Here is a 22119-nt window from a genome sequence, read left to right on the forward strand (position 1 = left end):
CGGTGTCTCATTATGCTCCAGAGAAAGGCAGAGCGAGAGAGAGAGAAAGGCGCAATATTACCTAATTGTTATGGGAAGATTATCCTCTCAGAGAAGGCGGGGCGAGAGAGGTCAGATGATGATGGTGGTGATGATGATGACGATGATGGTGTCTGAACCGCCGTGTTATGTGAACGGTCGATGAGAGCGCTCCTTTGGATGGTGGGAGGGGTGAAGGGGGAGGGGGGGCGGTCTCACTCAGGAACACACACACAAACAGGGCCCCATCTGGTTCAAGTGAGGATAGGGACCGTCCTGAGCTGAACTCGACGTTACAAATAGGAGCTGCGGCATTCCAAGTGGAGCAGAGTGGAGGTGCGCTACACCGATGATAATATTAAATAACAGAGGCGAGTGAAGCCGCGGTTTGAGGACACCACAGAGGAAGGAAAAGCGCATTCTTCCTGAACAGGACCAAAAACACGTTTGGAAACGCCGAGAGCGGCCATGCGCACCCGCGGAGGAAACTCCTCATTCCACTGAGGTACAATTATTATCATTTTGTAAACAGAGTTTCCTTGCAGTGATCTGATCAGCCTACTATAACACCAATAAATTAAAAATGTCTTTTTGTGTTTAAACACCTGAGTGTCCTTTTCTGCGGGACTGTGATTTTTACTCCCTCGCTAATGTTCACTTTATGTTTTATGTATTTCATAAAAATCGTCGTACTTTTGACTTTTTCAAAAGCACCTACGGCTGCCTCAAACTGAGCTCATGATGGAGAAAAAAGAAGAAGAGGAGTAGGGTCATGGCAGATGATTTAAAAAAAGAAAAGCAGCCGGTCAGGGATCAGCATGTCGGTGTCAGACATGTGGGTCAGCGCTGATGGAGCGAGTGGAGACGGACACACCGCAAACCGGTCGTGAATCCGTTGATTAGGGTTTCCGATAGAATTTGCAGAAGAAGGACAAACTTGAAGCACTAAATGTAAATGTAGGTTAGACTGTGATTGGGTCACCTTGTTATCTAGATGTATTTTTACATGTACTTCTTATTTACTGCCTTATACTCGGAGTACTGCCAAAAAATGTGCGGTGTGGCTGACAGTTTGGAGTTTCCAGCACTCCCCTGTCTCACACTGAGTGAGTGAGGGCTTGCAAGGTTATATGGAAGTTGCTCCAGTTTTATTGAAGAGCCGTAATGGAGTTACATAATACTGTGTTGTAATAGCTCTTGCGTAACCACTAAATCCCTCTTCCCTTGTCCTCTCTATCAAATTGATCACCAGGAGGCGCTGTTGCTACATTCCCGTCAGACGTCCAACAGAGTTCAGTGAGCCCTCAGCACCACACAGCGGCACTTGACGTTCATCGCCAGCCGGGATTTAATCATCCAACTACCCAGATGTTTGAGGAGGACTCCCAGGAGATGAGGGGCCAAGAAGACGTCGGAGTGCTCCGTGCCGTGGAATCACCCACAGCAGTGGCTTCTGCTGGAGGGGGAGCGGGAGGAGCTTTGTCTTTCACAGATGAAGCTGTGTCCATCCTGACTTCCAGCAGCCTGCTGGCGCGCTCGCTGCTGGGCCGCACCTCAGCCGTCAAACGCAAAGAGAGCCCTTCCTCCAGCGCCCGGCGCAAGCGCGAGTTCATACCTCACGAGAAGAAGGACGACAGCTACTGGGACAAGAGGAGGAAGAACAACGAGGCGGCTAAGCGCTCACGAGAGAAGCGGCGTGTGAACGACATGGTCCTGGAGAGCCGTGTGCTGGCTCTGCTGGAGGAAAACGCGCGACTCCGAGCAGAGCTGTTGGCGCTCAAGTTCCGCTTTGGCCTGGTTAAAGACCCCTCCAACGCCCCAATACTGCCCCTCACTACAGCTCCCCAGCACACCCCTCAACCCTTGACTCCTCAATATTACCTCCAAAGGGGGGACGGAGGCCTCCAAGGCTCCTCAGCACCACATCCCAACAACCAAGCAGGCCAGATGAGCAGCAGGGGCTCCAGGGATGCTGGGAACATGTCAGAAGACTCAGGCTTCTCTACGCCAGGTGGGTCCAGTGTGGGCAGTCCGATTTTCTTTGAAGACCGCCTTAGTGACCATGGGAAATTATCCCCACACCGGGGTGAGGAGCTGGGGTATGACCTCCACCATTCGCCTACAGATCCCCACCACGCTGCAGGACTAACTGGGGGGAAGATGGATCACGCAGAGGCGATGAAAAACCTTCCTCACAAATTGCGTTTCAAGATCCCCGGAAGCAACGACGGAACCGATGCCCAGGGAGACGGTGGCGTCGCCAGACGCAGCCCCACGCTATCTACTGTGGGCCGGGAAGCTCCAAGAGAGAAAGGACTGAGCGGAGGCAGCGAGGCAGGAGCAGGCCCGGCATGTGCCAGCTCCTGGATCCAGCACATCGAGGGGGAGGAAAGCAGGAGGGGGCGACACTCCCCTCAATACAGTGCTTCGACATCCAACTACAGCCTCCAGCCCCCTCCTGCTCAAGTGCAACCTGAGGTCCAGTACCAGCACGAGAACACTTACCTGAAGTGTCAGCTAAACTCCCTCAGCGAGGAGGTGGCTCAGCTGAAAAAGCTTTTCACAGAGCAGCTCATGGCCAAAACCAACTGAGGACCGATGCTGTGAGCCAGTCAGCATTTGCCGGCGTCTAGACTTTTAAGGGCAAAGTTTACTTTAAGAAAGCCAAAAAGGACTTTCAAGTCTAGCTCATCATGTGTTGTTTTTATCTCAAGTATTGTATTGTATTATAATAAATGTCTTTAAAGCTCATCTCATAAACCTGCTGTCTATAACAAACACTCAGTCTGAGCAATCTGTGTTCCCTCAGACAGGGAGTCTTAACTGTACTAGTGTTAAGTGGATAATAGCTTCTTTATTACATACAATGTGACAACTAAAAACATGCAGCACAAAGCTGTTTACATCACATCATCACAGCACAAACCTCACACCGCTCGGCGACGCCAGATTAAAATGCGGCTGGAAGTCGGCCAGCAGGTCGTTGCCACACTGAGATGCGGGAAGTTGCAGTCCGGTAATTAGAGCGGTATGACTTACTGCACAAACAGTTTCCCACCACTGAGATGGGTCTGCAAAAAACCCGCAAACACAGGCAGAGACAGACAGTAAACACACACAGAGGTGAGGTTAATAGCCATCAAAACCTCCACGGGTCTCGGGGAGGGCGGGGTGTTACTTGTTACTCAAATGTTGTTGTGTGTCTTTTAGGAACCACACTGTAACTTCTGCTCTGTTTTAGTGTTTCACACCCACTACTGATCTTTGTCCATGCCTGGGTTTCAACATATTTGTGTTACCTCCCTGTTTTCTGTGCCGAGGTAATGATGAAATAATAATGTCTCTCTGTGCGTTTTCATATTCAAAAATTAAAGAAACGTTTGATGGATCCAGCATCACGGTGGCGAGTCAATCATTGCTCATTGCTATTATAAATGGTTATCAAACTTAAAAAACTTAAAACAGCCTCTTTGGGGGCTGGAAATTCTTTCCCAGACAGTGAATTGCAGAAAAAAAAAGGAAGAATGCGAACGGGAATGAGAGATGGGTCGACTGAAGAGAAGAGGAGTTTCTCTCCCACAGTCCCTGCAGGCGGCAAGATGGGCTGACAGCCAGGCAGACAGAGACAGTGGGCGAGCCCGCTGTTACTCAACAGTTCTGTTACAGACCTTGGAAAACACAAGAGCTCAAAGATAACAGCTGGAATTACAAGTGACAGGAGAGAATTCATGTCATGAAGAAGGGTTAACATGAATATAGTGAGGTCATGTGCACCCCGAAGGCCACCAGAAGACCTTGACAATCTTTTGCACAGTCCTCAACAAGGAAGGAATGCACTGCCGTTCATTTCCTTCATCCACTTCATGTAATACTATGAAACAGCAGTGACGAACATCTTAGCTTTCCTACTCAAATGCATGTAAATGGTAAATGGACTGCTTCTTATAAAGGGCTTTTGTACTCTACATGCTTCATTCACCTATTCACACACATTCTTATGAGCACTTTTTTCTGTCAGTGCTTCCTGTCTAACATTCACACGCTGTAAATGACCTGCTCTGCTTCCTTGAGCCACAAGGAGAAACACGACCTCACTGATGGTTACAACAGCTTGCAGCATAAATCACCACCCCGCACAAGCACAGACATTATGTACAAGTATATGTGTGTTATCATAAATTTGCTAGCAGTTAACAAAAATGTCTGTCGCTCAGTAGCTACCCCAGACTGTGTCACCTTGTGCTCGGTCTGGAAAAATGATAACGAATCATCCCGCTTTGGCGTCAGCAGAGGGCAGCAAAGACAATCTCTTCACTGTGTGCCCTCACCGTCAACCCAAATCTGTTAATCCTACTGTGGATGGCTGCAGTTTTCATTGTTCCTTTACATGTTGGAAGCTAGTTCACATGGTGATGCGCAAGAGTTAAAGCCACCTAATGTATCAGAAGAAACGTGCTGAAAACTGACGCTTCAATTAGTGTCTTATTATTATTTTGTTATGAGGAATAAACTGTAAAAGCTTATTCAGCTTGCTGTGTGTCATTGTGATTATTTGCACTCACAAACATGAGGCAACAATTTCAAGTAAAATGCAGCTGAAATATATAAACATCAAAGGTTTATTTAGTCGAATATTTGATCATTAAGGTGTAAACTGAATGAACACCAATAAAGTACATTTCATTTAACTGGATTCCAATAACTGGATGTTTTACATTGTAATTATGTAACCAAATTACATGGAAAAGTGACATAAAATCAGCGTAACAGTTTTTTCTTATTGCAAAACAAAGACTTATGAAAGCTTTTAAATACACTAGAAAGCAGCTAAGAGACACACACACACACACACACACACAAAGATCTGCTCGCAATAAGATGAGCTGTCTATAAGCCTCTGAAATGTCGAAATACAAACACTGGATTAGAATAGATTCGATTAGTAAAACAGGCTGAGAGTGAAGTGAAGTGAAGAAAGCCGGCGGTGAAACTGAAAGGGAACAAGGTAGAGGCAGTCGCTGCAGGTGTGGTGAGGGGAGAGAAAGGGAGTCTGCTTTAATGGATCCACTGCAACATGCTGCCGTTCCACTATCATCCTCACCCACATCCATGCACCCATACACCCCCCCTCCCCTCCCCACACACACAACCCCCTCTTTCTGCTCCCCTCTTTTTTTTCCTAGTGAAAGGATAAAGCCTGTTGCTAGGCAGACAGTGCGACAGTTGCCATGGGAACGCTTGCAGACATAGCTAGAAGGGGTCGGGTTGGGGTGGGGTGGGGATAAGGATGGGGTGCAAGGGGGGAAAAGAGGGAGTGATGCGCAGACAGACAGAGAGAGAGAGTGAGTCTGTGTGTGGTTTGAATGGGGGAGGGGGACCCAAGTTCACGGCCGGTGCCTCTGCTCGCGTCGTGATGTTTGTCTCCTCCGGCTGAAGAAGGAGATAAAGCGAAGGAATGGTGATTCATACATGTTGAAAATGATGCTTCTCATTAGGGGGTTACCCTCTGATGATGCGTTGGAACAAAGACAAGGCAGTGTGGCAGCTTCACAAATCTGAAAACATCTGGGTAAAAGAAAAAGGATCTCAGCATCTAATGCAAAAAGTTGAAGGAATTTAGGTTGTGTGTTTTATCAAACTAGAGCTCAGAGGGAAAAAAGGAATTCCTCATTTAAAAGGTGAAAAGTCGTACACGTGCTTCAAGCCGGGGGAAGAAAAAGACATGACCTAATTCTAGAGCGATTACTGACACGTATTTAACTTGCAATTCTTAAAGTAGTACGCTGGAATTTCCTCATGTTTTAGTGAAAGATGATCCATTTCTTATTGTGAACACTCACACACACCCTTCTTTTTCTTTCTTTTTCTTTTACACTGACATAAAAAAAGAAGAGCGCAGCCTTGAAGATAAAAGGAGATAATGAACACATCCGCAGCAGAAGTCAGCCTTCAAGGCACCCATTCAGGCAATCTTTTGCCAATTTAAATCACTCTGTGGATAATGCACGTTTTACTGAGAGCCTGAGCGCACCGTAAGCATCACTGTGTCTGCAGCAGGGCTATCTCACACAGAGGCGCTCCGGTGATGATCCAAACTGCATTCAAAGGGTATATCACCGGGCTTTTACGCCCAGATTACCACATACATGCTTATTTTCAATTTGTAACATGTTTGTTTGGGGTTTTTTTAAATAATGGGCAAAACAAAGATGGACGCTGGTAATATATTTCTGCAGAAAAAGAGTGCGGCCCATCTGCACTCCTCACCTGACACCCAGTGAAAACATCTGCAGAACATGCAGCTGCTGTGATTTCTGAAAGTAGGGGTGATGCATCATAATGAGAAATGTGCTTCTGTTCCTGCATTTTGTATTCTGTGGGTTTCAACTTTCAACTAATACTACATTTTCTGGTACACCTTGCTGGGATGTAATAGTTAGGTGTTTTCAGAATGGCCTTAATTTTTTGTAGCATAACAATCGGATGAACAGGTATACCTAATAAAGAGGCTAGTGAGTGTATTTGTAGTTCTAGCTGGTGGTTTGTTTGTTTGTTTTAAGGTGTTGCAGTGTTTGATATATTGTCTTTGTAAATCACAACTCAATTACATAGCTGATTAGTCCCGTCCAGTACGTTAGTCACACTTCCTGGTGTGAGTCTATCTCTGATCCAGTCCCCCTGCATGCCACACTGACAGGTATCCATTCAGCCCACTCATAAGCCAAACCAAATGGGCGTTGTTTAAAGTGGAGAAGTAAGATGAACCAAATAGCTTAACTCCTCTCCTCTTTGTTTGAGCCTTCTCCAGACTTTACACCTCTGAGCATGACACACATTCCTGCTTGCGGTGAGGACTAATCAAAACACACGCTTCTATTACACAACATGCTTACAATGAGTCCAGGTGAGCTGGTTTGACTGGATTACTGAGCACAGTCGTTTGGGAACATACTGTACACGGCGCAGTTCTGCGAATGCAAGCACCGTGACTGCCAGGAAACACCTCCAACATAACAAAACTAAAGATTTTCACTTGCGTTCGTCCACTTGCAACACTGACTAAACTGTCCATGGTTTCCTCTAAAGGTCACGCACAGGTTCGCCCAAAAGTTCTTCCCTCAGTGATAACAAAAGAAGTCAAAACTGACCCATCGGCGAGGTAGCTGGTGGCCAAAGAGGCAGCACGTGCCAATAGCACACACGTCACGTGTTGCCAAAACTTGAAAAATGAAAGACATTATTTTTATCGTTGTTTTTTCCTCAATTAAATCATATTTCCAGTCTGCTGGTGTAAACTCAGACTGGAAATACCTCTGCCTTTTTTAGTGAAAGTGAACTTTGACTTATTTTATGTTGGATTACATTTAAAACGCTATATTCAAATGAGCACCGAGGTAGAAATACACGAGCATGACCTCAAAGTACTGAAGTAAGTTCCTGTGGGAGAAACTGATACTTGTTTTTTTAAGAGATTTTTTAATGTCATGCTGCTTTACCTCTCACATATCTGTTTTTTATGTTAATGTCAGGAAAAACTGCCAAGATTTACACAAGACAAATAATTAGATATTTCTAAAGCTGACTTATATCATGTATTTGTAGCCTCTAAAACACTCGTGTCAAACAAAAGGCCTGGGGGTCAAAATGAGCCCGGCAAAAACTCGGCCCACTGGATGGCGTTGGAAAATGTGAGAGAAGACATAACTTTATGTACTTTTAAATGTATTTTAAATGTAAATTTGACAGCTTTTTTGTTTTTTGTTTTTTGGCTATTCATGCCCCACCACAGTAATTAAGTAATAACTAAACATTAAATACCAGAGAAGTTCCTGTTTTTTCACCAATGATTGAAGAAATTTCAGTTTTTCTACACTGGGTACACAAACAAAAAAAATGTGAGCTACCACATTTTTTTCTGTAATTTTACACATCAATTTCTTATAATTTAAGGTGACAGATTTCTTTCACTCACTACAGCACCATTTCTATATCATGTGGAAAATCTAGGACACACTGTTGGAACTGCACTTCTAGCTCGGGGATTACATGCGTAGGTAAATGTCTTTATGCAGACAGGATGGGGAGATTCACTTAAGATCAAATGTATGTAGCCCTCAATATAAAATGAGTTTGACATCCCTGCTCTAAAGCATCCTACTTGGAAATGGAGTGAAAAGTTAATATAAAATAATACAAAGAGGAAATATTCAAATGTTCAAGAATATTATATCCAAAAACTGTACTTCTCACAGTTCTTGTGCTTCCCAGTGCTCAATAAGAAGTCATGTAGGGTACTTTTGCAGATCCCATGTAGGATGGGTGCTGTTTCCCTTTATTTCCACTCGTCCTAACTTACATAGTAACTGGAAACTCCTTTTATCCAACCTCCCACACTATTCAAGAGTTGCCCACCCCTTGATCCCAGGGGGGGTGGGCAACTCCAGGCCTCAAGGGCCGGTGTCCTGCAGGTTTAGATGTGTCCTTGATCCAACACAGCTGATTTAAATGGCTAAATGACCTCCTCAACATGTCTTGAAGTTCTCCAGTGGCCTGGTAATGAACTCATCATTTGATTCAAGTGTGTTAACTCAGGGTGACATCTAAAACCTGCCCTCGAGGCCTGGAGTTGCCCACACCTGCGTTATGCGGTATGCGTATAGTAACGTTTCTCAAGAGGTGCACGTCAGGTTACATAGAAGGTTGTGGCGTACGGTTAAAATGGGGCAACAGTGCAAATTACAGCGTTAAAGCCAAACTGCCTAGCTGCTGAAGCTTTGGTGTTGTCAGTGTTGTCGGGCTCAGCTGAAATGTCAAATTGATCTTTTCACTCTTAAAAGCAGGTTGACTAGCACACTCATGAAGCTGCGTGGCAGGCATGTCAAGTTTAGTATCTGCACAGAGGATGCGACTCCGATTTCCCGGGACCAGCCTGTCTGTGTGTGTGTGCTTTTTCAATATCTAGCAATCTCATTATGGGTATCATATGCCCTCATCTGGCTGAAATTGCCTTTGAGCATAGTCCCTCCCCTACTGGACCTGTCTCCTCCCCCTGACCCCCCCCCCCCCCCCCCCACTCCCCCTGACCCAACCCCCCCCCCCAAACAGGATTTGAAGGCAAGAAGAAAGAGACAGGGAGGGGGCCACATCCGAGAGAGAAACAAAAAAAACGTGACTAGGCACCCAAAGCGTCCTGTTATGCAACAACTGACCTACTAACATACATTTAGAGAGACACACACACGGAGGGAGAGAGAGAGAGCGAGAGAGAGAGAGTTGGAGGGAGGGAGGAATTGGAGCAAACATGACATGAGGAGCGCGCTCAAAACAAGGCACTGTGTTCTCACTCTCGCATATACCTGCACTAATCGGGAGAGCTGGCGTTTTCAAAGTGGCAAACGGTGTGTGTGTGACAGAGAGAGGGAGATATTGTAAGGGAGAGAGAGACAGAGCCAGCAAAGCGGACTGTGAGCAGGAGCCGGACTGTGTGTGGATCCTGTCGCTTTTAAAGCAAAAAGGTAAGTTGTTATTATTGACTGCAGCACGGTGCATACATGCCCAATATATATATATATATATATATATATATATATATATATATATATATATAGATAGATATATATTCTTGAGTTGCTTTTTTCCTCTGAGCAGCTGGTCGCCGCGTTTACAGTTTGTTTTGGTGTCTGGATGTGTTCGCCTCAATGTCAAGGCGAGGCTGTACCCCGCCTCCTTCAGAGTGTATGGAGCTATATGAGGATCTGTGTCAGAGAGAGGAAGCGGATGGGAGGAAGTCGGTGTGTGTGTGTGTGTGGGGGGGGGGGGGGGGGGGGGGGGGGGGGCTTTGCAAAAAGATTATGGGATTCTTTCAGAAAGAAAGAAAAAGAAATAGGTGCGGCTGCTTGGTGGAAGCAGGGGCAGGTGAGTGCGGACAGCCCGCCGTGGAGCGGAGTTGTAGGCAGGGTCAACGCATCCGCATCTTAGCGCGCATGCCCAAATTGAATATTCATGGTTTGTTGTGGTGCTTTTAGGAGCCAATCTGCTGTGCTTAACCCGTACCCCTGCTTTCGTAACACACGTGGCTCACGTAATTGTTATTTAACCTGAATACATGGTGCAGTTATATCCTATTTAATAACACAGTTATTATTACCAGACCTATAAATAGGCTAATATTGATAATAATGGGAACTCCACCAGCTTATACACCCGTCTTTTTGGTCTTATAATAATAATAATAGTAATAATAAATATTAATAATAATAATAATAATAATAATAATAATAAATATTCACAATAATAATAATTGTTGTTGTTGTTGTTTTTGTTGTTGTTGTTGTCGTCGTTGTTGTAGTCCTGCGTAAGCTGCGTGAATAAGAGTCGGGTTTACGTGCTGCGGGGCTCTGGAGCAGCTACAAATCTGTCCTCGCTTTCTTTTGGGTTAGTAGGCTAGTCCGTGCAGACAGCTGGAAAAGTCCCATGCAGGCTCCGAGGACACACTTCTCTCTGTCACGTGTAGCAGCTCTTTGTAAAGGTTAACGCGGCTGTGCAGCCCTCCTTAACCCTTTAGTGGCCCGTAGGCTCGTATTAGTCTGAAGCAAGCACAATGCAAACCGGAGCACACCGACACGCGTGATCGAGGCATGATCGCGTGGATACGCGCGGACGCTCGGCTCTGCTTGTCTCTCCTTTGTTTACAACCCCGGCTCGGATTGATGGGAGCCAGCGCGGATCGCGTTTGAGGAATGGTGAAGTTCACGGGCTCAGATGAGTGCAGCCGAGTGCGAGGTGAGGCGCGCGTGTATGTTTGTGTGTGTGTGTGTGTGTGTGTGTGTGGATCAGAACATCTGGATCAAATGTGGGTCAGATGTTTCTTGGTGTTCCTCTGTAGCTCGGCAGACAGCTACAATAGACGCGTGCTTATTTTTCGTAAATATGGCAGCGCGTGGAAAGCTTGTCGAGTTTCGCTTGGAAGGCGATTTTGAGGCGGTGGATAAATTTCGCGGCAGAGTTGGGATACACGCTTTTCCTAGGATGACCGGGAATCCGCTGTGCACGAACACGATTTGTTAGACGGTCCAACAAAGGAGGCGTGTGGGGGGACATGTTTCTCGCACTGGGCTGCTCACTGGCTCAGATTTATTTATTTCTGGGTCTTCCGTGGGTCCGCCTGGTGTAAATACGCACCAGGATCTTATACCGTTGAACTTGAGCCGCGCTTCACCGCAGGTCAGCACCGGCTGAAGCCGCAACATTCCTCAACTAGAGCGGGGGCTGAATTCAGGCACCGAAGTAACTCTAAGGCTTGGGTTTGTTTTGAAAGAGAAAGTCACCTTGGCTTCATCTCCCCATACAGCTTTGTGCGGTTTATACAGCACGTGGGCATCGTACCCGTTGTTCTCTTTCAGATCTCTGCTCCAGCAGCGTGCGGGTGTTTTTACACATTGCGTGGTATAAGCAGCAGATTTAGAAAGAGAAACAAAAAATGATTTCAGGTTTTTGCTGTGGGTCGGCTTCCCCGTCCTCAGCGGAGCGATGCATGCCATAAAGGGATTTCACGCAGTTTGGGGGTCACGCTTTGGCCACAGTGTATATGCGGTGTGTTAAACAAAGGTTGCGGGTTGCATAATAAATTAATTAAATAACAAATGGATTAAAGAAAGGGGCAGATTATGCAATCTGCGGAAGCTCGTAGTCTGCGGCGATGCAGCGCTGCGCTTTGCTGCGCAGAGGTCGTTGCCAATTGGTTGGCGCACACACTGGGTCTCTATGCCAGCTAAGAATGTAGGTCACATCTGTCCTGGGGTGGGTGGAGAGGAGGGGATGAGACGCACCACTGCCGCTGACGAGGAAGGCAGAATCAGAACACCACCAAAATAAATCCTCGCCCCGCCGTAACAAAGAAACGAGGCGGTCATGCAGAAATAGAAAAGTGGCACTGTGAGCTTAGCTTCATTTTAACACGTGTACATTTTTGAAAAGATCAAGAAAGAAACAAACAAAAAAACTTTAATGTCATTCCACGACTATTGCATCATTGCATTGCGCGACTGAGCCAACTCCCTCTTTTAATCTAGTTCTGAAAAAATAAAACAGATAAAACCTTTCTTTATCCAGCCTAAATAGAGTTCATGGTCAGGAGTATGGCGTGGTTTCCATGCTGTCCTACTTTGCGGCCTCTCGGCTTTCTCGGGGTTTCCTGGCACATGTAAGATGATAAAAGATGAGGGTTTGTGCTTTGTTATTGTGCTGCGGTTTGGATCCAGCACAGAGGCGAATTACAGCATTTAGTAGGCCAATGGAGCACATGTGACTGGTGCAACACATGGACTGGGTCCCTCTGCTTTCTTTTTTTTTTTTCCTTTTCCTTTTGGAGAGAGGCTGAGTATCCAGAGTGATATGGCCTGTGTTCATGGAACAAGCTTAGAGATTACTCTGCCTTGAGTCGATGGCATGCTATCCAAGCCTTTATATAAAGTTAACACCCCCCCTACCCCAAAAAAAAAAAAAGACTTGTAGCCCAGTGACCCCCCCGCCCCCCCAGGGGCACTGCACCATGTGCCGTAAATTGCATTTTTCCTAAGGGTGAGTGGCTGGTTGGGGGGTTGGACAGCGGTTTCATCATTCTCCTTTTCTCCGAAGCATGTGCACCCCCGACTCACGCACACACACCCTTCTCCTTTTATGTCAGACCTGCAACCCATTTCCTGAAATGCTCCACAGAAACACGTGTGCTGGCTTTTGAACTCACTTCACTATTTCCAAAGCTCACTGCCACATTTAGACTCTTGCGGTTCGGCCCCTGTGGTTGTGTGAGTGGGGGCGACTTGGATTCTTTTACCGTGCTATCATTCCACAAGTGCCACAGAAACCTGGCAGTGACTTGTGGAGACTAGATGATAGACTGGAAAGAGCGGTCTAGGTTGAGGAACTGTGTGCAGAGGTTAGGCAGTGTGGTTCAAACGCATGCAAAATGAAACACTTTGCGCTTCATTCTTGACGGCGACGCCTTTGTGGGTATTAAAGCATCTTTGGAGATGTGAAATCTATTGTTTCTTTCTGATGGCGCACACATGAAACGTAACGCAGGCTCAGTAGTGAAAGAAGAGCATCAACACCTTCTGCTATGATTCATGCTCATTCACACAGCCTGAATATTTGAAGGTGCAAAAGAGGGAGAGACAAATAGAAAGAAAAAAAAAGCACGAGCCTCCACTGTGAGTTAATTAAACAGAGGAGTTAATTCATGCGTCTGGCTCGTCCTGACTGTAGACGAGGTGTGGAATAATGTTCACGTGACGTCAGTCGACCCTCCTTTTGTTACGGAACATGGTTTTCTCACCATCTGCTTCGGGTCGTGTCAAGCCACTGGTCCAGAAACATTGAGACAAAGTCCAATATGATTGGCTAACCCCCTTCTTTCTCCCCCCTTTTTGTTGCTATGGGTGATGCATTCCTTCTTCTGATGCAATACCAACACTGTCGCAATTGCCACTGTTTACCCCCCCAACACCCACCCACCCCCATCCAGCTACAGTATAATCTCATCTCCATCCCTTTTCTTTGTTTTAACTCTCCCTCACTGATCCCTCTTCTTTTCTTTGTCTTCGCTCCACTTGCTCTCACCTCTGTCTATATTTGCACAATGCTCTCATTTTCCATGCATCCTTCTTTTTTGTCCTCCCTTCTTTTTTTCTTTTCTTTTTTTGTCTTTCTTTTTTATCAGCCCCTCCCTTGTCTCTTCACCTCTCCACTGCTGGGCTGACCTATATTCCAGCAGGCCGTACAGTTGGAGGCAGCTAAGACTTGTGTTTACAGAGTGCGGTCGGTCCCCAGTTTGTGGGTCAGTGGGACAGGCTGAGAAACAGTCTCTACCGTCATTCTTGCGTTGCTGTGCCCAGCAGCCACATGTTGGAGGCTCACGAGGACACCCTTAAATCATTCAGCTGAGACTTTCAAATATGGTGTAACTCTAATGTAGCTTTTATTTGATTACTCTGAGAGACAGTTTCAAAAAGCCAAAACTTGTGGCCCTGTTTTATAGTTAGTCTGGTTTCTTCTGTATATGGGGGGGAAAAAAGTGGGCTGAAATCTGTGTTTATTGTGAGGAGTTACGTAACAATATGAAATCCACAGGACAAGCAGAGCACAGTCGCTGCAAATATCTCACTAGATTATGAGATTACAGATTGTCACAGTGTAACAGCAGCGCTTATGCACTTCAACCTGGAAATGCAGATGATTTGCTGCTGATTACCATTCCATTCTCTATGCAACTTGATAAGCTTGACCTTCCCAGTTTTTAGGCACTTTTCCAATTGGACCAGTTCATTTAAGAGCAGGGAGAGTTGTTGCTGTCTGAATTTGAAAGAACAAGTCATGCAGAAGAACAATAACTGCATGCGCTGCCTAATTATTTTTGCAACAGGAGTCTGTCAGGTCACATTAGAAATCACAAAAGTTGTCAGAAATCACGAATCTCAGTGTGGAAATTGGGGGAAGCGGATTGGGCGAACAGATCATTACAATTTGCACAAAAAGTGTGTGCCAATCTATCCAGGCAATACTGAGATGCTTAATGGGATAATTGAACCATTTTGATAGCTCTAGAAAATGTAGGAAATGTGGCCTAGCTGCTGAGATACTTAGCTCCAATCCAAAGTTGTGGACCAACAAACCAACTGACTTTGAACGCCACCGAGCCACCGAGCCACCGAGCCTTTAAACAGATGGAAGCATTTAGAAGAATCGCTGATTTGCTAAATTCTGCGTAGTTGTGCCTCAAAATCAGCAGAATTGTACGACTTTGGTATAAAGCTGCACCTGTTCAGCTAATTACCGAGCGCTGAGGTGTTCCTCACCATGGTCTGACCACCCTCACATTTTACCCCCAATCTAACGATTCTGTGTTATCCCAGCCTGTGTTTCTGCCTCCCGCCTCCCTTCTTTCCTGGGGCCACTGACCTATATTTATCAAAGCCCCACCTCCCAGCTGCCCCCCACACCTCCATATCTCTCTCTCCAGCTTCTTTATCCTTGACCTGCATTAACGGATGCCTTTGTCTGCCTTATCTGCTCACTCTGCATCATCGATTTGGCACTGAGTTGTTTCGGAGAAGAATGCTGCCACATTCCTGTGCAGATGAACCAAGGCGGGGGGGTAGCAATGTTCGTGGATGGGGTTTCTCAGTGGAGAGCCAGTCTGGTGTGTGTGTGTCAGGGAACCCCACAGCTCTGAGACTGACTCACTGTTTGCTCTGTCTGGCCCACATATTCATCTGGCAAAACAAAAAAAGAGCTAATCCTTAAACAGTTTAGTTTTCATGCTCTCAGCATGTCCCAGACTGATGCAATTTCTGTGTTTTTATTTCATGTGTGTGTGCCTGCCTCGATTGCGATATACTTCCATTTAATTTACAAGGCTTTAGTTTTGCCCTCAGCCGCCTACATAAAGCCCTGTTAGCTCAGACCTTGCGACATTTTAACATGCAGCGTTGAACAAGTGCTTTTTTAAATCCTGGGTGTTGAGACGAAACAGGATCATCAGCCTCGCGATGAACCCAGTGCCCACATTGCATCACAAAAGTCTACATGACCGGGCCGGGCCAAAGGGTCAGGGGTCATAGGTTCCAGACGGATCGGATCAATAGCAAGGCCGAAAGGTCAGACAGTGAGGTCTAGCATCTATTCACTGGTTGCCAAGGGCGACACACTCAGTAAAGGCCAGACATCCCAACAGCAGAGGAAAGCTTTTCTGTTATAGACATGTATTTTTTTATATTATTTTGCATGCCAAAAGAAGCTGGAAAATGGTAAAAAAAAAAATTAAAATGTTCAAATAACTGTAGTTCTGATGTGAGGCTGCAGGATGGAACAGCAGTAGTCAGCAGTGGATTAACATATGTTTTTTTCTGTTTTTCATCTCTGCAGGCTTTCATCTTGCAGTCAACTGCAGAGAGAACAGAGAAAGACGGAGGGAGGGAGAGCGACGCTCCCCAAGAGACTGACACGCTGAGGTAGACAGGCCGACCTACATCCTGCTGTTTACGTGGAGATCTAGGACACCTCTATGCCAGTTTAACTCCGTGTACTCTATGCTAAACCTTTAGCAACCAACTAAAGCAAGAATTTGTGAAAAAAAGAGGGAACTAAAGGACTGCTTTGGGTCTGTAGTACTCCGAGGAGCTCGGACACTGAATTGATAACCCTTCAAGTGGATAAATGTGGGTTGCTAATGCTGAGCTACAGTTGTTCTTTATCTTTTTGGCTAATTTGGACACTTGACTGTTTACCTGGCATAAGTATACCACATCTACAATAACTAGACCCAGAGCCTTGGGAGACCAGTTGTTTTCATCACTAACCCAACCGCCCCCCACCCCCACCCTTAACCTCTGCCCTAGTTCTTCACTCAGTTCACCAAGCAACATTTCAAACTGGCTGCCTCTGGACAAAAATGGAAAATCTAACATCGGCTCTCAAAACTTTAAACAAAAACTCAGGGAATAACCTAAACTGCCTTGAGACCTTCAGCGGTTATGAAGAGTCTCTGCCTTCTGTCCAAGGGACTCCAACTCGTATGGGGCGTCTCATCAAACCCAAGCCCAACCTGACCTGCAGGCGAAAGCGGGAGTTCATTTCCGATGAGAAAAAGGACGCCTCCTACTGGGAGAAGCGCCGTAAAAACAACGAGGCCGCCAAGCGCTCCCGGGAGAAGCGGCGTCTCAATGATATGGTTCTGGAGAACCGCGTCATTGCACTGAACGATGAGAATGTGAGGCTCAAGACAGAGCTGCTCCAGCTGAAGCTGCGCTTCGGCTTAATAAGCACTGCCTCCTACATTGAAAAGAGCCAACAAATCGGTGCGGGTAGCAACGCAGGAAATGGAGGTTCCTCCTCCTCCTCTACTCAGTACTACTCCAGTGGTTACTCTAGTGGTTCTCAGGTGATGGTGAACTCTGACTCCTCTGAAACAGAGCAGTCGGGACGCAGTGAAGGCCACAGGCAGCTGGTGAAATACTCTCCACGTGGTTCACTCTCTGACATGTCTGATGGCTCCTCCAGGGACAGCCCAGAGCCAATCCCCTTTGAGATCAAGCAGGAAGGTGACAGGCTGGAGATGGACATCGCCAATGGCACCACCACCCAGATCATGTTTAACATCCACCGTGGGCTGGCCTCTGTGCCCACCCACCACCAGATCCAGCAGCATTCTCAGGAGTTAGAGGCTGCATATCACAGCCAAGAGCAGCAGCAGCACCGCCTTCACCAACAGCCCCAACCCCATCAGGAGCCCGTTACCTCTATCAACACTGTCAGCCAGGCCACCTCTCATCCGCCTGCTGCCCAGAGGAGCGTCATTCTGTATGGTGCCAGCAGTGCCTCTTATCCCGTGGACTCCTTGACCAGGACGCAGGATGCCGAGCTGCTGAACGTGCAGAAGCAGGGCAGCACTGGCAGCCAAGTGTGTGCTAGCCAACAGCCCATTACAGAGAGCTCCACGGAAACAGTGGCCGAGGTGACGAAGCAGCTTGAGAGGAAGACATTAGAGCTCTCAGACTGCCGTAATGAGGCTAGAGAGAGACAGGTCTACCGAGTTTGCCAACTCCCCCAGCAGCAACTGCAGCAGGAGCAGCATCAGGAGAGCGATTCATCTGCGGAGCTCCACCACAAACAAGTGGAGGGTGTCAGCCACTCACACTTGTACCACCATCTCCAGCAGCCTCACTCATACCTCAGCACACAAGACGAGGAGCCACCTGTTCTTACTTATGAGGGCGGGCCCAGGCATGAGGCTTATTACCAAGGCCAATCAACCTCCTCTTGTAAGGAGGCCACATCCAGTGAAGGAGATCCCTGCAGTCCAGAAAAAGAGGCATCCACAGATGACGATGAGCTTCCCTCCTCGTCGTGCTCAGAAATGGGCAGCTTCCACAACCCGCATCTTACCATCCACCAGCCTGCCTCGCCTCTGCCCTCCTCCCAGGGCTCTCAGGCTCAGTGCTGGGACCCTCAGGGGGAGGTGAGGGGAACCGCTTTGCCCCACAAACTGAGACTCAAACACCGGGCCATGAGCACCGGCAGCAGCAGCAGTAGTGGCAGCAACTGCTCCGGCCAGGAGTCCCCAACCACCCCTCCCTCCGCCACGCCGCCACCTCTCCCCCAGCATCCCTACTTGTCCCTGACGCCCCCACGAAACATTAAGCAAGAGAGCTCAGGCGGAGCTTGTAAACAGGCGGCCTCAGGGGAGGGGGCCAGGAAGGAGGGTGGAAAAAAGGAGACAGGTGGACGAAGGAACAAGAGGCGCGATTAGGTGACATGGACTTTTAGTTGAAGTCGTTATGACAACTTCAGTGACTCAAAGACACAATTTCTCATCGAAGAACTACCCTGCCATCATGCCTTTTGCCCTATGATTGACTCGCCCTTTTTCAGCCCTTGGGACAGGAAACTTAGCTTTTCTACTCCACTCCCACCCAACGAGGCTGATCATCTTGTAGGGCTGTATTATATTTGTATATATTGTACAGAGTTGTCATTTCTTACATCCTCTCCATACTTACAGATGCACTTTTGTTTATGTGATGAGAAGAGGAATGGAACTGTCCACTTTTTCTACTTTTGTCATCCAACAATATACAGTTGAGTACATCAGTGAAAGCACATTTTGATAACAAAAACACAAATAAAGAATGTAGAAAAATAAACGCTTCAGGCTTTATCAGTGCTAAAATTTTGGTACATATCCGACTGTAGAGGAGCATACACGTGTATGGCTATCTGCCTTAATTAAAATCAAATGCAAACATACACTGGGGACATTCCCTCGACCAAAGAAGCACCAACAATACTATCAATAAGAAGTTCCATACCTCTTCCCAGACCCTACCTCTACCACCCCATGCTTTCCCCAGTCATCTCCATTATTTCTCAAAAGATCACCATCACCTTTATTTTTTAAGCACTTGGTTTGTATAGTACTGTGATATATGAATATATGTATCTATTTTAAACATATATTTTAGAAAACAAATTTGAATACAAATTCAACCAAAAAAACAAAAAACAAAACAAAAAAAACTGCAACAAATCTTTGGAGGATTCTGAAAGTGACCCTCCTGTCTCGAATCGACTCTCTTCATTGTCTACTGTGGCTACAGGACCCATTCGATTTGAATCACCTCTCACTTGATTGTTGAGCTTTAGCATTAATCGGTTAGTTAATGCCTAGTTTACACTTAAACGGCCGTCCATTTTGGAGCGCCAACAGCACTGAATGGAGAACGCGTTGTTCCCTGAGGCAAAGGCCTCGTTAAAAAAAGAAAAAAGAATCTTTGAATTTTCTTACCTTTAACCAGCCTTTAAATATTCGGTGGACGTCACCAGCTGCAGGCTATGAGCCTTTAGTTCATTTGAGCTTTATCGACCATATCTTCTTCTTGTTGTTACCATTCACTGGCCCAGTGTATTTATTTCCCCTCCCTTCACACGCCCATCACTGTAGAAAAAGCCCACAGGAACATAGATGGAGAATGTGTACAGCTCTTTTTAGATGCATACTGCAGCCTTGATTTTGAACTTTCACGTCAGACATGGGACACTTGGGAGGCGTGAACGAAAGCAGGAGGAATTAAGTCACATTCATATGAAACACACTACAGTGCACTGAGTCTCAAAGTTCCTCTTGTGGAAACACCTAAGAAAAGAGCCCTCCACAACTACTGTTTACTTTTATTGTCATGAAAAAGTGGTTTTGTAGTGTGACCAAGCATGGCCCCTATGGCTCGCATTCAACATGCGTAACTGAGTTAATACAGCTCATAAGCTGACGCTACAGCGAAGTTCTCTAACTCTTCGATCGAGTAAAAAATTCTGAAATGAACGAAGAGAGGGCACTTCCCTTGTTTCCCATGTTTCTCCGTTGTTCATTTTCAGGGGTTATTCGTGGTAGTTCTGCTACTGGGCAGTGCTGAATTGCCTTCACTGGATTCTAGTTTTTAAAAGAAAAAAGTCTATGTACCATGTTTGGCTTTTTGGTGCTTGTGTATAAATGTAAAGTTTCCCCTCCCCGCCCTCAAACAACACTGTAACATTTGTTTCATTGGTTTTTATATCCTGTTTTGTTTTGTTTTTTAATTTTTTTATAGTCAAGAGGTGATGTTCTGTTTTCCTCTATACTGTGTCTTTTTTCCTACTGACTGTGATGACATGTATTTGCCTCATTACCCTCCCCCCACCCTTTTCAGTGTGTATTAATCAGTAATGTTTGTGGTTTTGCTGATGGTTTTAATGAAAAAGACAAGGAAAAAAAAAAGAAAAGAAAAAAGGCAAAGATAGTGTGGTGTGTAGAGATGGGTGGTGGTTGGTCTGGTTGGTCATTACCATCGCTTCCTTTTGACATATGTAAAGACACTAATGTTCATTGTGGAAGATGGGAGCATTTCAAGAAAACTCGAATAAAAAAGAAATAATGTTGACCCGTCAACATATCAAGAAAAGTTCTTGTTTGTCCTTGTTTGTGTTTTGGTGGCTTAATGCAATCGCACCTACATTGATGTTACACGCACGTTCATATCCACCGTATCCACTGACTTTTACAGCCCGCTGCACATGGCTGACACTGAAGTGAGCAGTCGTTTGGATCTGTGTACGACTCTTGGCTGGCAGTGTACAAAAACACAGTCTGTAGGCACCATATCCAAGCTGGCAGCCTAGTTTCTGCTATCAACTGAGATGATGATCCATAAACCTTATGCAAGAGTCATCAGTTAGGTAATAATTACTCAGTGATTGGCATAAGAGAGTGAGTCACAATGAGAACACAAACATGTTAAATTAGAGCAATTTTTCTTGTGTTTCTTGAAATTTATAAACGTTCTTCCTATAAAGATCCTTCTTGCTGTTCTCAAAAAAGTTTAGCAGGAACACCCTGTTTTCACTAAGCAGAGATAGCCTTGTACTGAGCTAAATGTCCCCACTTGCTCTTTTTTGGCATCCGAGACCAATCTGCAGAGAGAGGAGCGTCGCACTGACACACTGACACACTTTGCCTGGTGGCGCCAGAAAACTCCCCGGCAAGCTCGTCTGATGTAACACTGGCCTACTTCTACACAGAGACACAAGCTCATTGCATGAAATAACTACTAAACATTACACTTATGCGTGTGTTCTTCTGATTACAGCTTCTCTGGCGGCTTATGACTCGTGCTTTCAACCTCTGATTTCTCTCCACGTGACGTTGAGGGCTCTTAAAATGAAACAAAAATATTAACTAAATCTCTATCCCACTCTTGATGTGAAACGCTTAGCCAAAAGGTTAAGGGATCGCTTTAGATTTGCAACAACTTAAACAGGTGTGCCCCACATAACGTCGGTGAATATTTATAGCAGAGGAGCAACACAGACTGGACTGAACAGCATCAAAGCTGTGAGAGTCAGCGCTGTGTGATGCAGAGGACAAAGCCTGTGCAGAGCCAGTCTGAGCCTCTGACTGCTGCCACCAGCTCAACTGTCCTGCCAACCTCCTGATCAAGTCCCAGTGCGTGTATTGTATTAAAACAGAAAAGGCTGCTGTGTAATCCTGTCTAAGTCCGCATTCAGACTCATGGGCTATACGGAGCCCCGTTTAAACACAAAGCGAGTGTTAGCCGGAGTTCAGCACTAGTATGCAACTAAATAGGTATTTGGATTCTATATTCAGTGATCGATCACTAGACTGCCCTTTGGCTCAGGTGTCACATTCAGAAACTGTCTGGATCATTTCTTTCCCACCCTCCTTTCAAGCAAAATGGGTCATTTTCATAATAACATAAAGGGCAAAGGGAGGAGCAACACTGGGGGGAGTTAACCCAGTAGGCTAACTTGATCTAAGCCTCCAAACAAAGCACCTCTTTGAGGCTGACACATCAGTGCCCTTCACAGTGCACTGTCATACACACACACACACACACACACCAGTGCCCAAGAGCACACATGTATGAAAAGAAAAAGAAGTATACAAAGTATCATCTCATAGGATTTTGGCTCTTACAGGGCATTCCTTATAATAGCCAGCCTACCCAGCACCCATGGGATCATTCCAAGGTGACACTCCCTGTGAGAATAACA

At 46.0% G+C, this 22119-nt stretch overlaps 2 protein-coding genes across 3 annotated transcripts; both read left to right on the plus strand.

Moving 5' to 3' along the window:
* Positions 1-256: 256 nt before the first annotated feature.
* On the plus strand, positions 257-3411 carry nfil3-6 (nuclear factor, interleukin 3 regulated, member 6). The gene is made up of 2 exons (XM_063471280.1): positions 257-523; positions 1271-3411. Exon 2 carries the CDS (start codon positions 1387-1389, stop codon positions 2608-2610), a length of 1224 nt encoding a protein of 407 aa, XP_063327350.1. The 5' UTR covers positions 257-523; positions 1271-1386; the 3' UTR covers positions 2611-3411.
* A 5888-nt stretch (positions 3412-9299) lies between these two features.
* nfil3-2 (nuclear factor, interleukin 3 regulated, member 2) lies at positions 9300-20501 on the plus strand. Of its 2 annotated transcripts, none has more exons than XM_063471281.1 (2): positions 9300-9533; positions 15943-20501. In XM_063471281.1, the coding sequence occupies exon 2, from the start codon at positions 16469-16471 to the stop codon at positions 18323-18325; it is 1857 nt and encodes a 618-aa protein (XP_063327351.1). In that variant the 5' UTR covers positions 9300-9533; positions 15943-16468; the 3' UTR covers positions 18326-20501. The 2 variants fall into 2 exon arrangements, with proteins under 2 accessions (XP_063327351.1, XP_063327352.1); XM_063471282.1 differs by lacking the exon at positions 9300-9533 and adding an exon at positions 10476-10800.
* Positions 20502-22119: the final 1618 nt, after the last annotated feature.

The sequence above is a fragment of the Pelmatolapia mariae genome, linkage group LG4 (assembly GCF_036321145.2).
Source record: "Pelmatolapia mariae isolate MD_Pm_ZW linkage group LG4, Pm_UMD_F_2, whole genome shotgun sequence".
In the NCBI taxonomy this organism is placed as follows: Eukaryota; Metazoa; Chordata; class Actinopteri; order Cichliformes; family Cichlidae; genus Pelmatolapia; species Pelmatolapia mariae.